The 15081-nt window shown below is 42.5% G+C and overlaps 1 protein-coding gene across 1 annotated transcript in view; it reads left to right on the top strand.

Annotated features, from left to right (window-relative positions):
- LOC149312710 (tyrosine-protein kinase Tec-like) overlaps positions 1-15081 on the top strand; it is a 79475-nt gene that overhangs the window by 1907 nt on the left and 62487 nt on the right. Inside the window, exon 3 of the mRNA XM_089527219.1 lies at positions 4190-4327. Coding sequence (XP_089383345.1) covers positions 4190-4327 — 138 coding nt within the window. The remainder of the gene's footprint in view (positions 1-4189; positions 4328-15081) is intronic.

Raw genomic sequence — 15081 nt, 5'->3', positions numbered from 1 at the left:
GCATTTCACACTAATGTAAATTCAAATTGACTTTGAATTCACTGTGGAAAAGGATTTATAAATTTGATAGTTTTCTGAGTGCAGCTATTGCACCCCAGGTGGCATGACACGGTGCACCACACTACATGGCACGCAGTGTCATGGCACTCCTCTGGCTCTGTACCAGCACTGTGTCATGCGAACACAGTGCCGGAGGAGTGCCGTGACACGCTACACCCCGACTCCACTCCCAACCCAGCATTTAAAGCCAATGTGTACAGGGCTTTAGACATGAAACATCCTGGTACATTTGGGCCAGATGCTATCTTTCCATATTGCTTTGAAGATATATTGCTGTAGATGGGCAAGAATTATGCTACTCCTTCAATGAAGCTTTGAATATAAACATAATTTTAAGACCTTCTCCCCATTTCATTCAATTTAATACCACCACTGGATTTCAGTAAGCCTGCAACAGAAATGTTTAGGGTTCAAACCAGATGAACATATCCTGCCACATGATGCTCCATTCCATCCAGTTGTTACTTTAACCAGTTTCTACTCCCCCTGCCCCAAAAAGAAGCACATCCAGTCCTCTTTAGCCTGTTTTGTTTTCTTATTTTCCCCAGATCACAGCATTTTCATGTTTTTTCCATCTTGTTTCTCAGTGGCTTCATTTGGCTCCACATGTTAGCATTCGTTACCTGAGTTTGCTGTTAGAATAATAGTTTTATTTGCTCATTATAAAGTATGCTTGACTGACAAAACAAGAGTTACCAAACTCTTGTTCATCTGGCTGAAACAAGCCATCCAGACTGTGGCTTGAAGATGAATGAAACAAACTTTACCACAGATACTGGTCTATAGTAAAATTACACTCATCCCTCCACATTCGCTGGGGTTAGGGGTACAGGACCCCCATGAATGTGCAAAAACTGTAAATAACAAAACTGCCATGTTTTTACCTGTGAGAACACCTGTCTAGGAATCTCTAGGTCCTCCAATGCAACTATGTGGTCAGCATCTGATACACTGACCATAGAATTGCACTGGAGGAGCTACAAATGCCTAGTGGAGTGTTCTCTCTAGGAATCTCTAGGGCCTTCAGCGTGACTTTTGGTTAAAGTTGGCCATAGAGTTGTGCTGGAGGACTTAGATATTCCTAGACAGAATCCGTGAATAATCAATTAATAAAATCCGTGAATAATCAAATCCGCAAAAGTCAAAGCTGCAAATGTGGAGGGACCAGTGTATTATGACTCCTCTGCACCAGCTGGAAACTTGTGGCAGGTACCATAAATTAGTGCGAAGTAGCAAAAACTTAAATACAATTAGCCTGTTATGTTTAAATTCAGTTCAATTTATTGCATGAGGATAAATGTTCCCACATATGCATTCTCAACAACATCCTAGTCATCCCCTTAACCTATAGTTTAGGTACATGGGAGGTCGTGAAAATTTTGTGAGAGGCCTCTTCAGGGAACCATAAATCTGTGCTAGCCTCCTGTTTCATCACCTAGACCTCCCTCTTTGCTTCCACCATGTTTTGACTCCTTGTCATATATGCACCCATTACTTAAACTTGTTTGTAATTTGTACATTTGATTGACCGTATCATGGGTTTTTCTTTGGAAGATTTGTTCAGTGGAGGTTTGCCATTGACTTAATCTGAGGCTGAGAAAGTGTGACTTGCCCAAGGCCACCCACTTTGGTGCCACAACAAACAGCACTTCCCAGATATCCATAGCACTGAGCTGTGGCAGTTCCAAGTGGCGTCAAACCGGATTATTTCTGCAGTGTGGATCCAACCCCAGTAATTCAACAGGGAACTTATTAAGGATCTTCCATTGCCATTTTCCTGAATTTCTCTGCGGTGCATATAAAGCAAAGTTAGCCCTTTCTTTACAAGGATACAAGGGAAGGGAGAAGCACATGAAGACAAAAGTGTTCTTGGTTTTGCATATCAATTATTCAGCAAGAAGCAAATCTCTTAGTATTTGGCGCTCAGACCAATGAAAGTCAAGTAATTGGAATTATAGCCAACAAATATTTTGGGGCTTAGCTTTCTGATTCCCAGCTCTGGCCATAGAGACCCACTGGGAGACCTTGGGTGAGTCACACTCTCTCAGCCTCTTCAGAGGAAGGCAATGGCAAAACCTCCTACAAACAAATGCTGCGGTGTAGATGTTTTAATTGTTTTTAATTTTATTGAGACTTTAAATCGTTTTATCGCCTTGGGTCCCTCCGGCGGAGAAAGGTGGCATAGAAATGAAATAAATGCAGTTTGTATGAACTTTTTATCATTCAGATCTTATTGTCTTCACTACAAATACAATACCCCCCCCAGTTCCTCTGTGTGTTAACATCATACTTACTTTATTCATAAGTTTTATTTATTTTATTGTTGTTAGATTTTAGTCTTTGTAATTTTAATCGCTAGAACTGTTTAATCCTTTTTTAAAGGGGGGGATTGTATATATTATTGTATCATTTTAATGTTATACGCCGCTTAGACTGTCGAAACAAAAAGCGGGATATAAATAAAAGTTTTATTTATTTATTTATTTATTATTTTTAGTCACTGCCTCTGACTTAGTGCAAGGGAATCCTGGGAGCTGTAGTTTTGTGAGACACTGAGCTCTTCTCTAGCAGAGAAAACTCTGGTGCAACAATAAAAGTATGAAATCCTGAGCCAGGGCAGTTAAAGCGGTTTCAAACTGGATTATTTCTGCAGTGCGTTTTGCACTAAAGTCCAAAAAGAGTGACTTTTTTTGGATGGGACTGAGTGTCATACCCAGAGCCTCATGGCAGCCCTGAACACCTGCTATACCCCTCTCTCTCTGTCTTCCTGCCTCCTTATTTGCATTCACACGTGCAAAAGTACACGTGTCAGTCTCCCTTGCGTGTCAGGGGCGGGAGGAGCCAGGAGGAGGGAAACAGGCAGCAGCAATGGCAGTTTCAGAGGCGGTGGTTTCCGTCTTCCTTCCCTCCTCCTCTTTCTCTCTTTAGACTGAAAACAACAAAAAGGGACTCTAGAGAAGGAGAAGGACAAAGAGGAGGTCTTTGCTGCTGAGGTAATTATTAAAGCAGTACCAAACCAGGTTATTTCTCCAGTGTGGATGCAGCTTAAGGTTCAAAACACACTGCAGAAGTAACCCACTTTGAGACCGCTTTAACTGCCCCTGGCTCAAAATCCTGGGAATTGTAGTTTATTGTGTCCACCAGAGCTGTCTCACAAAACTACAGCTCCCAGGATTTCCTAGCACTCAGCCAGGACAGTTAAAGCAGTCTCAAATTGGATTATTTCTGCAGAGTGTTTTGGTCCACAAAGTGTTGCCTTTTATATCTAATTTTATATCTAATTTTATATCTAATTTCTGAAGCATGTTTCTTTGACACTCGTATATATATATATGTGTGTGTGTGTGTGTGTGTGTGTTAATTTTAGCATCCTATATTACAGTGCCTTGAAAAAAGTATTCACCCCTTGTTTTTCCACTTTTTGTGTCACAATTAAAATATTTTGCATATCCTACTTAAGTATCTTGTGTGCCATACCAATTAAGTCCATTTCATTTCTGCATTGTGCTTTGGACCTGTGTCAAAGGGTTGTCAAACTGTTTTATTTCTCCATCCAGGGTGAGCGAAGGAGGTCCTCCTTTTCCAGGACCTTGCCCTTCATTTCTGCCTTCTGCCCAGGAGGAATGCCAAAACGTCCCTCCATTAGGCTTCAGAAATATAATCCGGTTTGAGACCGCTTTTAACTTTCGTGGCTCCGTAGAATCGTGGGTAGTGTAGTTTGTTGTGGCACACAAGGGGTGCATCTACACTGCAGAGATATAATGCAACTTGACACTACTTTTAAGTGCTGCGGCTCTGTCTTATGGGATCCTGGGATTTGTAGCTCTACAAGGACTTTAGGCTTCTCCACCAAAGAGTGTCGGTGCCTCACAAAACTACAAATCCCAGAATTTTCTGTAGGATGAAGCCATGGCGGTTAAACTGGTGTAAAAGTGGATTACTTCTGCAGTGCGGATGCAGCCAAAGAACCAGGAAGAGGACAATGAAAGAGAGGGCATTGTAGAGGGTAGAGAAAGGACACTTGGGTGGTTTGCTTTGTATTGCGTTAAATGAGTGTTTTTTATTTGGTAACTTCCTACATTTTTTCTTGACTGTTCTACATTCTGTGGTGCCTTCTTTTCCTTTGCAGTTAGGACATCTGGTCACCCTGTTTGCAGTGTGGACAGACCCTCTTGTAGTCCCAACGCAGACCTCCTACAAGACCCGCCGCAGGACACTTGTTGCTTCAGAAGAAGGAGCAACTTCACCTCTTCAGAGTCTTCTTCAAGTAAGACAAAATTTGGGGAGTTTAGTGGTGGCTTTTCCTCTTTTGCAACTTCCCACTGTTGCCACATTTGGTGTTGGTTTTTTCTCTCACACAAGTGTATACTGAGTCTCATCAGTGCGGCTGGATGTGCATGTTAAAATCTGCGCTTAATGGGGTGGCACCTGTTTCATGTCACTTTAATGGGGTGCCCAGACGTCGTATTTTTCCAATACATGTCCTACATTTCAACCCTCTTTCCAGGAGATTTTCAAAATGCCATCCATTTTGAGCATGACTAAGATACATGTATATGAGTGTTTTAGTTTTTAGTCCTACATTTTTCTTGAATAACCTATATTGTGCAGTGCTTTGTGCTCCTTTGTGGTTAGCGCATCCGGGCTGCATCCGGACTGCAGAAATAATCCGGTTTGACACCACTTTAACTGCCATAGCACAGTGCTATGGAATTCTGGAAAGTGTAGTTTGTTATGATCTTGTGCCATGGCAGTGAAAGTAGTATTGAACCAGATTATTTCTGCAGTCCAGATGTAGACCTTTTAGAAGGCAGTATACCATCATTTCACTTCAAAATGAGGTACACCAGTCCTTTGCTTTCTGGAGCTCCACTGCTCATTCAGCTACTTAAATTTTTATTTATCAATATATATTGTAACTTCTCCTCCCCTCTCCCCTGTCTTACCATTGCAGAATCTCATTTGTGGTTTTTCTAGTCCAATTCTGGGTGCTGTAGTCCCCAAAATAGCTTTTCCGAGCATTGGAAAGAACTTTGACTGGGATTTCCAGAGCCATTTTCAGTAGACTGTCAAGGAGCTCTGTGTTTCCCTTTGCCTGACAATAGTATAAAGCCTTCCTCTCCAATTTGGTGTTGAAAAAGTACGTAGTTGGGAAGAATCAGGAATTGGATTTTGTGCAAAGGGACTCAGAGTTTGATTCTGGTCTTGACCACAGATTTTTTGGGGCTGAGGTTGTACTCAGAAACATCCTCTTCCTTGGGACCATGCACCGGAACAATTATTTTGCAAATGGTCAAGAAAATGATGGCTTTCAGGTTTGTAACAGAAGAGATTCTATGGACCTGGAACTTGCCCACCTCTGTTTTAAAGCAGCTCAGATCTTTGTTGCAGCACCTGCTACTGCATATATTTCCAAATGAAGATCTTGTGTGGAGCCTTGTGTATGCAAAGCATGTGGCTTGACAGTTGGCAATGTGTGTGCACCCTTTTTACCGAGAAAGGTATGAGATGGAGATGGTGGCTGGATGGTTCTTAACCTTATGGGAAACTCTGCTGCCTAGAGGAGGAAAACTCAGATGAAATCAGGAAGATTTATTCGTTTGTACAGTGGGCCCACCAATATCCACTGGGGTTTGGATCTAGGATCCTTTGTGAAGATCAAAATCCATGAATGCTCAAGTCCCATTAAATACAGTGAGGTAGTAAAATGGTGCAAAATGTTGTACAATAATGACAACAGACGATCTACAAGAATTCATCCTAGACCATGAGAAAATTGAAATGGTCAGAGTTCCCATACCCATGTCCAAATATTGATAAGAATGGAGACTGCAGTCCAGGAATCAGAAAAAGACTAGGATTGGGAAGGGGATCATCCAAACCAATGTATTTCTCATCACCTTGTACAGATGTGAGAGCTAGACAGTTAAAAGCCAGTAGGAAGAAAATAAACTCACTTGAGATGTGGTGCTGGAGAAGAGTACTGAGAATACCATGGATGGCCAAAAAGACAAACAAATGAGTTCTAGGACAGATCAGGCTTGAATTCTCTCTGGAAGCCAAGATGACTACATTGAGGCAGTCGTACTTTGGCCATACCATGAGGAAAAATGAATCATTAGGAAAGACAATGGTGGAAGGTGGAAGGCAGCAGAAAGAGGGAAAACTGCATGCTAGATGGACAGACTCAATAAGGGAGGACATGGGCCTTAGCCTGCAGGCCCTGAGCAGAGAGCTTGAGGACAGGTGGTCTTGGGGATATCTCATCCACAGGGTTGCCATGAACTGAGGTCAACACAAGGGCAGTTAACAACAGCAACAAGTAAAATGGTGTCCCTTAGATAAAATGGGAAATTCAAGGTTTGCTTTTTGAAAATTATATATTTCTTGAATATTTTCAAGCCATGGATGGTTGAATCCATTAATGAGGAATCCGTGTATATGGAGGTCCAACTGTACATTGGGTTGCTTGCCAGTGACCCATCTATGATACATCACTCAAGGCTATTCTTCATCTCTGCATATGTAGAATTTACAAATGACATGCCTGTCCTGTGTGATGTCTGAAGTGGCATGTGTTACTGCATCGATCCTAGCACTTTCCTTGTAGAAAGTTAACATCAACTCACAATACAATAACTTCTATTGATCTGATACGGGTTTTTTAATGAGATGTGTAGAAAAAAATTAATGTGACCATGAGAACTACTACTGTGTAAAAGCCAATGTGATGTAAGTGGTTAGAGCAGCATTCCTCAAACTGAGGCCCCCAGAGGTTTTAGACTGTAACTCCCATCATTCTCAGCAATCTTAACTAGAGATTATGGGTGAAGGGAGTTGAAGTGCAAAATGTTTGGGGGATACTGTATTGGAAAAGACTGGTTTAGAGTGTCTGACTGCATCTGCACTGCAGAAATAATGTACTTTGACACTGACTCTGCTTTAACTGCTATGGCTCAATGCTATGGAATCCTGGGTTTGTTGTGGTACCAGAGCTGTCTGGCAGAGGAAGCTAAATAGCTCACAAAACTACACATCTCAGAATTTTATAGCATTGAGCCATAACAATTAAAGCGGTGTCAAGCTGCATTAATTCTGAAATGTAGATGCACCTTTGGACTGGGGTTTCACAGTATCAATTTACCACTTCGACATAATTCAGCTTACTGGGGCCTGTTACAGACTGCCAAAATAAAGCTGCTTCGGGTCTCTTTGGAGCTATGCTATTTAAATGATGCTTGGGTCCTAAGAGTCTGGAGGGCGCGCCAAAGCCACACTCCATTCCTAAGCACTGGAGTGCAGCTTTGGTACAGCTTCCGGATTCTTAGGATGCATGCATCATTTAAACAGCATACCTCCAAAGAGACCCGAAGCAGCTTTATTTTGGCAGTCTGTAACAGGCCTGGGTGACATTGTTCCAGTCAGTTCCTCCCTAGATTAACACAGCTGCCTCTGTTTCTCGACTTTCCTTTGAGAGCCTGCCATAATATACAGAGTACCAACTGGTAGAGGAGGTATACAGAAATTCACATCTGTTTCCCCCCATCCCCACCAAAGTAGTGAGAGTTAAGCAGAAATCATCAGAACTATCAACGACTAAAATTTAAAGAAGAAATATAGAACCACAGGAAAATGTAAGTACAGCCAGAGGTTTCTCACCCTAGCCGTTTTCACTGCTGATGACACAAGCTATGGCTAATTTTAAAAAGCAGTTTGGTTTTAGGAAGGAACTGCTGAGTTGACATTCTCAAATACAGCTTCAGTTATTGTAACAGTTGTTGTAACAGCTAGAAGTGCTTTCTGTTAATTTTGTGATTAATTTTGTCTCTTAGGGTGCATCTACACTGTAGAAATAATGCAGTTTGACACTGTTTTAAGTGCTGTGGCTCCTTTTTATGGAATCCTAGCATTTGTAGTTTTACAGGATCTTTAGCCTTCTTTGCCAAAGAGTGTTGGTGCCTCACAATACTACAAATCCCAGGATTCTGGAGGATGGAGTCATGGCAATTAAAGTGGTGTCAAACTGCAATGTTTCTACAGTGTAGATGCACCCTGAGATGATCTTGTCGCATTAGCCCATCCTCTTGTTCCTTCCAGGCTTGACTACTGCCATGCACTTTGTGTGAGATTAACCTTGGAAACAATCTGAATTTAAGTTAGTGGAAAGTGCTTCCACCATTCATGTGTCTGTCCTGGATGAATTTATCCAGTCCTCTTTTTCTCCAATCGCCCTTTAAAGCCTTCCAGGTTGGTAAGCCACATCTTGCGACAATATCACTGCTGCAATATCACTGTGTGCTGTGTGAAGAAGTACTTCCTTTTCTCTGTCCTGCATCTTGTACCATTGAGCAGTCTTGTTTTATTAGCTGCACTAGCTGCCAGCAAGCTTTGGGGTTTAGTTCAAGGTCTTGCAGCTTGGGTTTGCATGTGGTTTGGGTTTCACAAATCTCAGATGGCACCTCTTTGTATATTATTACCTTCACACAAAGTGGAATGTACTGTGTTCAGGAGTAAGCTTTTTCATGCATGTCTTTGAAACTGTAGAATTAATTCTCTGGATATCTGCAGTTCCATCCTTATTGGCATTCTGGACTTTATCACATGGGGAAAAGTGGTAAGAGCATAGTGGGATGCCCCCTTCACTATCACGCTAGTGTGCTATGATGTTGCCATAATCCCATCATTATCAGGTGAATAAAGAGAAATTCTAGTGCTGCTTTTCATTCACAGGACTGAAAACCTTTCTTTTCTGAACAGCAACTTCTAATATCACAGGCAGTTAAGTAGTTCATGTATCTTTATTCTCTAGACTTCCAGTTGCAGAGCCAGATTTCATCCTTGCGGAACCAACTTTGGCCTAGAAACTACTCCTTGCTGACTGTAATATAGTTTTGGTAATTACTTGACCACATATTGATTTATAGAAATGTTGGTTTAAGCCTTGCATCATGTGAAAATGCCCTTTACCCCCTTTTTCTTGCAATCACACAGATCAAACACGCCATTTTCCAGAATCCAGGAAACACCGTTTAGCACCATAGTTGTCAAATGTAAGCCATACAACATCTTGCTAACTACATTTGCAAGTAGATAGTATATACTAACCAATAAAACATGCAATTGCAACATAATGAGGATAGTGGCACTATGAAATTGTAGAGTATACTGTATCTTTCCACTTACAGAACTAAGGCTAATGCATACATCCACATACTACACCCAGATAAGCAAATGGTGGTATCAACATCATAAAGATAAGCATGTTACATTTTATTACTAAATGCTTCTACAGAGCTGACTTTACTGTTGGGCAAAGTGAGGTGTGTGATTTAGGCAGTGGATGTGCAGGAGGAGAAATGCCTGCAGAATACACCACCATTGCAGTCCTCAAGAGGTGGAGTTGTGGGTGGGTGGCATGGTTGTTCCAGATGTGGTATAGAAGAAGGTTGTCCCTTGTGGGCTTTGCATGTTAAATGAAAAGTGAGGGAATATTATGTTTTAGGCCTTAACATTTCTGGAGCCAAATTTACTGATCTTAAAGAGTGTTTCTGTTTCCAAGTTCACTTCAAATGCACTGTACTAGAATGACAATGCACACAAATTTTGTATGTGGTACAGATCCATGAAGGCTTGTGACTAGATGCAGAATACTTTTGTAATGCATTGGAATTTGCCAGTTTTCTTTTCAGACCATGCAGAGAGCTGCCAGTGGAAAGGACAGAAGAAAAGCCTCTTGCTGCATTAAGGCCCTTGATATGTTGCTTTACATATTCACCCCCAGTGGCTTCCTATGAGAGAGTGTATCCAGTATCTCTAGTTTCCACACTTCCCCTAAGTGTGAATTCTGCCATCCTTCTAACTAAAGTCTTGTGTGTTTTTGTTAAAGGGTTGAGGTTGATGCTTCCACAGCCTGTAGCTTTAAATAGCTTTTGCCACATGATAAACTATTTTCATGAAGTGACTTATTATGCAGATCAGTTTTTCCTCCACACCTCTACAGTAGTATCGACAAAACAGTCCACTGTCTGATTTGCATAAAATAAATAATGTGGTGAAATGTTCCGTAGAATGACATAAAATGGTCTCTAGGTTGTGGTGTAATATGTGTATCAGCCTTCAACAATGATGTGCTTGTCCACATATATTTCTCATACAATTGCTGCTCAGTATTTAATGACTTCTTCCAAAGGATGCATGAAATGTTCTCTCAGTACATGTTACCCTTCTGATATAACAAAAGGTCCAAGCTGTATGAGTCTTTTCATCCTAGACATATTCACTATGATGAGATGCTATGTGGACTGTGTGGACTTCCGTTTTTGTATCTATGTATTATTTATTATGAGAGCTGATATGGTGTAGTGACTTGAATGATTACTAGGTCTGTGAGAGACAAGAGTCACACCCTCTCAGTCTCAGGAAGGCAAGGGCCAACCTTCTCAGAGAAAACCTTGCTATGAAAATGCTAAACGCCTAGGGATGCTGTAAGTTGGAAGTGGCTTGAAAGCACACAGCAACAACAATTATTTATCATATGTCTCCAGCCATGTTATAGAATAGAATGCTAGATGCTGTCCTCTCGCCTACTTCCCATTTCTGGTCACTGTGTTATTCACTGCTGTCAGGGACATAGCCAGGATTTTGGGAAGGGGGGAGTCCAGGATAAGCGCCACCATTATAATGGGGCTTGGGCGCAGTGACACACACCATTCATTGTATCTAATGGAAGGGGGGGATCCGGACCCCACAGATTCCCCCCCCCCCTTGGCTACATCCCTGCTGCTGTTAGTCACTGACACAGATGTTCTACCTCTTAGGGGTTGTCTGCACAGGGCCAAAGGCCCAATTTGCCCTCCCCACTGGTCTTGCATTGTCCAGTTCAGATGACACAGGCCAAATCGCTGGGGCCAAAATCAAGCCCAAATCTGGCAGATCAGACATAGATACGGTGGTTCAAGTCTGATCCTGGGGTAAATGGTTTTTCCCTTGGGTCAATTTGATCCCAGTTTTGCCGTTGAGTTTCCTGGCAAAATCCAGCTGTTTATACAGCCTCCTGCACTCCTTACCCCTTGCTGCCCTTTCACTGGTACCGAGAAGCCCCCCATCGCTGTTTCTAACATGGAAACAGGGCACCTGATCCACATCAGACACGGCAATGGGGTGGGAATGCTTCTCCATACCAGAGACAGTGTAGCAAGGTAAGGAGCACATGCCGGTAGCAGGTCCTGGGTCAACAGAGAGTATGTAAACACCTGCCTGTCCCTTCATCAGCCTGGAGACCTAATGCTGCCAGAATAGCATGGGCTCAGCCTGTGCTATCCTGGCCCTTCTGCTCAGCCCTTTAGTCCTTCAGTTCTACTCTCAGTTTCAGCCTCCTGAAAGTCAAAAATCTCTACTTGTGCATTTTACCCAAATGGACAATGTATAAAGGGAGTTAGGGAGTGAAATGGTAGTTTATATCTTCTTCCCCATCTAAAGTAGGATTAACTTCTGATAGAATACTTCTGAACCTACTCTGCTTTTTGCAGAAAACTTTGAACAGCAACATCCTATGAGGAGGAGTTTATATATGAGTATATTATGAGAGACCTGTGTCTTTAAGAGAGAAGCTTAAACAGCAATAGTATATTGCTTTTCTTTCTGAATACATAGATTCTTTGGTGACCCAGAGAAACTGAACTTGTTTGCTTGGTACAATGAGTCTAAGCTATTAGGTTATTTTTGTTGAATGTTTGCTTTGTTCATTGTTATGTTTCTAGCCACTATATAGGTTGTATTTTCCCCCTGCATCTTCCTACAATACAAAAATTGGGGAAATTCCCCAAACAGCACATACAATTAAATAAAATTATATTGTAATATAATAATAAAAATGATAATAAAAAAACTTTGGTTTTAAAACAAAAATTTATGATTAGAGCTATACCTTCCAAAACAAGGAGATCCAGACTACAAATCCACTCTCCCATACTGACTCAATACCTTGCTCCTGTTGCGGGAGAAAGATGAGAAATAAATACACAGATGGACCCATATTGTAACTTAACTTCAAGCACCAATCAACCCAAAAGGTACACTCTTAATTCTCTAAAGGGAACAACAACAAAAGTCACTGATTTATATCTAGAGCTAAGGATGGGGGTGGGTTGTACCCACTAAAAACACTGGAAATTGACTCCATATTCTCCCTTTCCCAAGCATATTCTAAAATATGGGCACATTCTTGACTCCTGCTTCCATCTAAACTTCCACCCCAAGTAACGTCCAGAGGTATACCCCAGTCTTTAATGCTATAGACTATTACAATTCAGTGGCAGAAAACTACCAGTGTTTCATAATTGAAAGAATTGGGATTATTAACTTTTATGGAATGGGGCGTTTATAAGTAGGGTACCACAATATTCAGCTTAGATTTCATTAGCTTTACCAAACGTATCAATGACTTTGCCTTTTGAGAGTAGGCTTTGGATACAAAGGGAGGCAGTTTACATTTAGATGAAGTAGAATGGACAGCAGAACAGAGTACAGTATTTACATCTAAGAATACAATTCTATTTTAAGTTTGTGACATATTTTATGGTTGGCCAAATAAAAGTATTGCTGTTTTCTTGATTGTGGACGTTATTGTACTTTGCTATATGGCCAACACGACTATCCCTGGATATGTTTCCTGAATGTGAAGATACTGCATTTAGCCACACACACATAAAAAAAGAGGGAGCTAATGGACTGGGACTTTACTATTTGAGGTTTATGTCTCCAACAAAGGTAAAACCTTTTTATTTTATCTTTTTTAATTGGGACTGAATTTGGCCTGTTTTATCTAACAGCACCTATAATTTTCCTAATGCAAAAGCATAGAAGCTTTTTGGGAGAGTCAGGGGCTCGACAGGCTGCCCCTTTCCTAGCTGGATCAGGGAAGTGGCAGAGTCATGCCACTGCCCTGATCTGGCCTTTCGAGGGCACAAAAAGCAGCAGCAAAAAAGGCTCTTTTTGCACTCTCGAAAGGATGCCATAGCTGTGGCGGCATGGCTATATGACACTCCTCCAGCACTGCATCATCTTGATGCAGTGCTGGAACCGCGCCATGATGCTGTGCACTGTCTGGAGTGGCGTGTGGTGTCAGGGTGCCCTGGGTGTGTGTGTGTGTGTGAAATGAAATGACAGCTGAAATGAAACTCAGGCGTTTGATGACATTGAGATCTACAAAAAGCAGATTTGCAGCACAGTCCAACACAGATCATCTTTACTACTTCAGTCCAACTGGACAGCATTTAAAGGAAGAAAGTTTTGTAGTGTTTAATAGGCTTATATGCCCTGAAGCATATAAAGTGGGACCTCAGTATCCATGGGGGATCTGTTCTGACCCCCCCCCCCCCAATCTGTGGGACATCAAGTCTCATTGTCCCTAATGGCACATGCACATGGCCACGCTGCCATTAGGGACAGCAGGATGGGGCTTACCTGAACTCTCATTGTGTTTAATGCCGGTGCAGTCATGTGCACACACCATCATTGGGCACAATGGGGGCTGTTCCTAATGGGAGCACAGCACTGTGCATGTGCCACCATTGGTGACAACGGAACTTGAGGTCCTGCAGATTTTGGTATCGGTGAGGGGTCTGGAACAGATGCTTTCCGTCCGAGGATGCTTAAATCAGCAGATGACAAGTCTGCAGATAATGAGGCCCCACTGTATTTGTTTATTACAGGTTAAGTATCCCCTTTTTCAAAATGCTTGGTCTATCTTGGAGGTCAGACCCAAATCTCAACACAAAATTAATTTGTTTCATATATACTTTATACACATAGCCTGAAGGTAATTTTATACACAATTTTTTAAAAATTTGTGCACGTTTTAGTACATTCAGCCATCAGAAAGCAAAGATTTTACAGTGGGCCCTCGGTATCTGCGGAGGATACATTGCGGATTTCCCCACGAATATCAACATGCGTGAATGCTGAAGTCCCATTGTCTTTAATGGTGTTGCGGCCACACTACCATTGAAGTCAATGGGACTTCACTGTCCCACCCCCCACCCCCCCAAAGCTTGCCTTGCCCGCCTTTCCATTCTCACCATTACAGGGGGCTGCCTCTTCCTCCTTCTCTTTCTCACCACCTCTTCCTCCTCCTGCTCCTCCTCCTCCTCTTCTACCCCACTGCCGATGTCTCCATGCTTCCTCCTCTTCTTTCTTCACTCTTCCTCCACCTCTGCCTCCAGTCTTCCTCTTCCTTCCTCCTCCTCTTCCTCCCTCTCCTCCTCTCACTCGCCCCATTACCACTGTGCTTACTCATCTTCCTCTTCCCTCCTCCTCATGCTCCTCTTCCTTGGCTCCTCTTCCTACCCGTCTTCCTCCCTGCCTCCGCCACTGCTTTTCCTCTTCTTCCCTCCTCCTCCTCCTCCTCCTCCTCCTCCTCCTCCTCCTCCTCCTCCTTCTCTTTCCCCCCACTGCCACTGCCGCTCTTCCCCTTTTTTCCTCCTCCTCCTCTTCCCTACTGCCTCCTCCTTTCTCCTCCTCCTCTTACCGCTCTGTCACCGCTACCACCCCTCTTCCTCCAACTTCTAAAAAGTGCTAGTAGAGTGTGGCTGGGACCCAGCTAGGACCCAGGCTGATGGTGGCCAGTGGTTTGGCGGCAATTTATTGAGCGAGCATCCCCGCCTCCATCCCACATCCCAGCTACAGCCCAGGAGGCTGGAGCTAGTTTTAAAAGGTGAGCAATAAGCTCCTTCCAGAGCATTGGATTGATTGGCCATGGGATAGGCCTTATCTGTGTTTGCTGGCATTTTCTGGGAACACTGGAACAAGAGTGCATATGAGTATCCAGATAGACTCATATGGAAGAAGGTGCTTCTTCAAATATCCTAACATCCCAAACCATCATGGGCTTTGAAGATTATCACCAGCATTTGAATGGGATCTAGAAGCAGATTGAAAGCCAGTGTGGATGTTTCAGGAAGGGAGCCATATGATCCCTGGAAGCATTCATGATTAACAATTTGGTCACTTCCTTTTGAACTG

Source organism: Sceloporus occidentalis, unplaced genomic scaffold (genome assembly GCF_023333645.1).
Source record: "Sceloporus occidentalis isolate IW3139 unplaced genomic scaffold, rSceOcc1.0.p SCAF_5, whole genome shotgun sequence".
NCBI lineage: Eukaryota > Metazoa > Chordata > Lepidosauria > Squamata > Phrynosomatidae > Sceloporus > Sceloporus occidentalis.
This window is presented reverse-complemented; position numbering and strand designations above follow the sequence as displayed.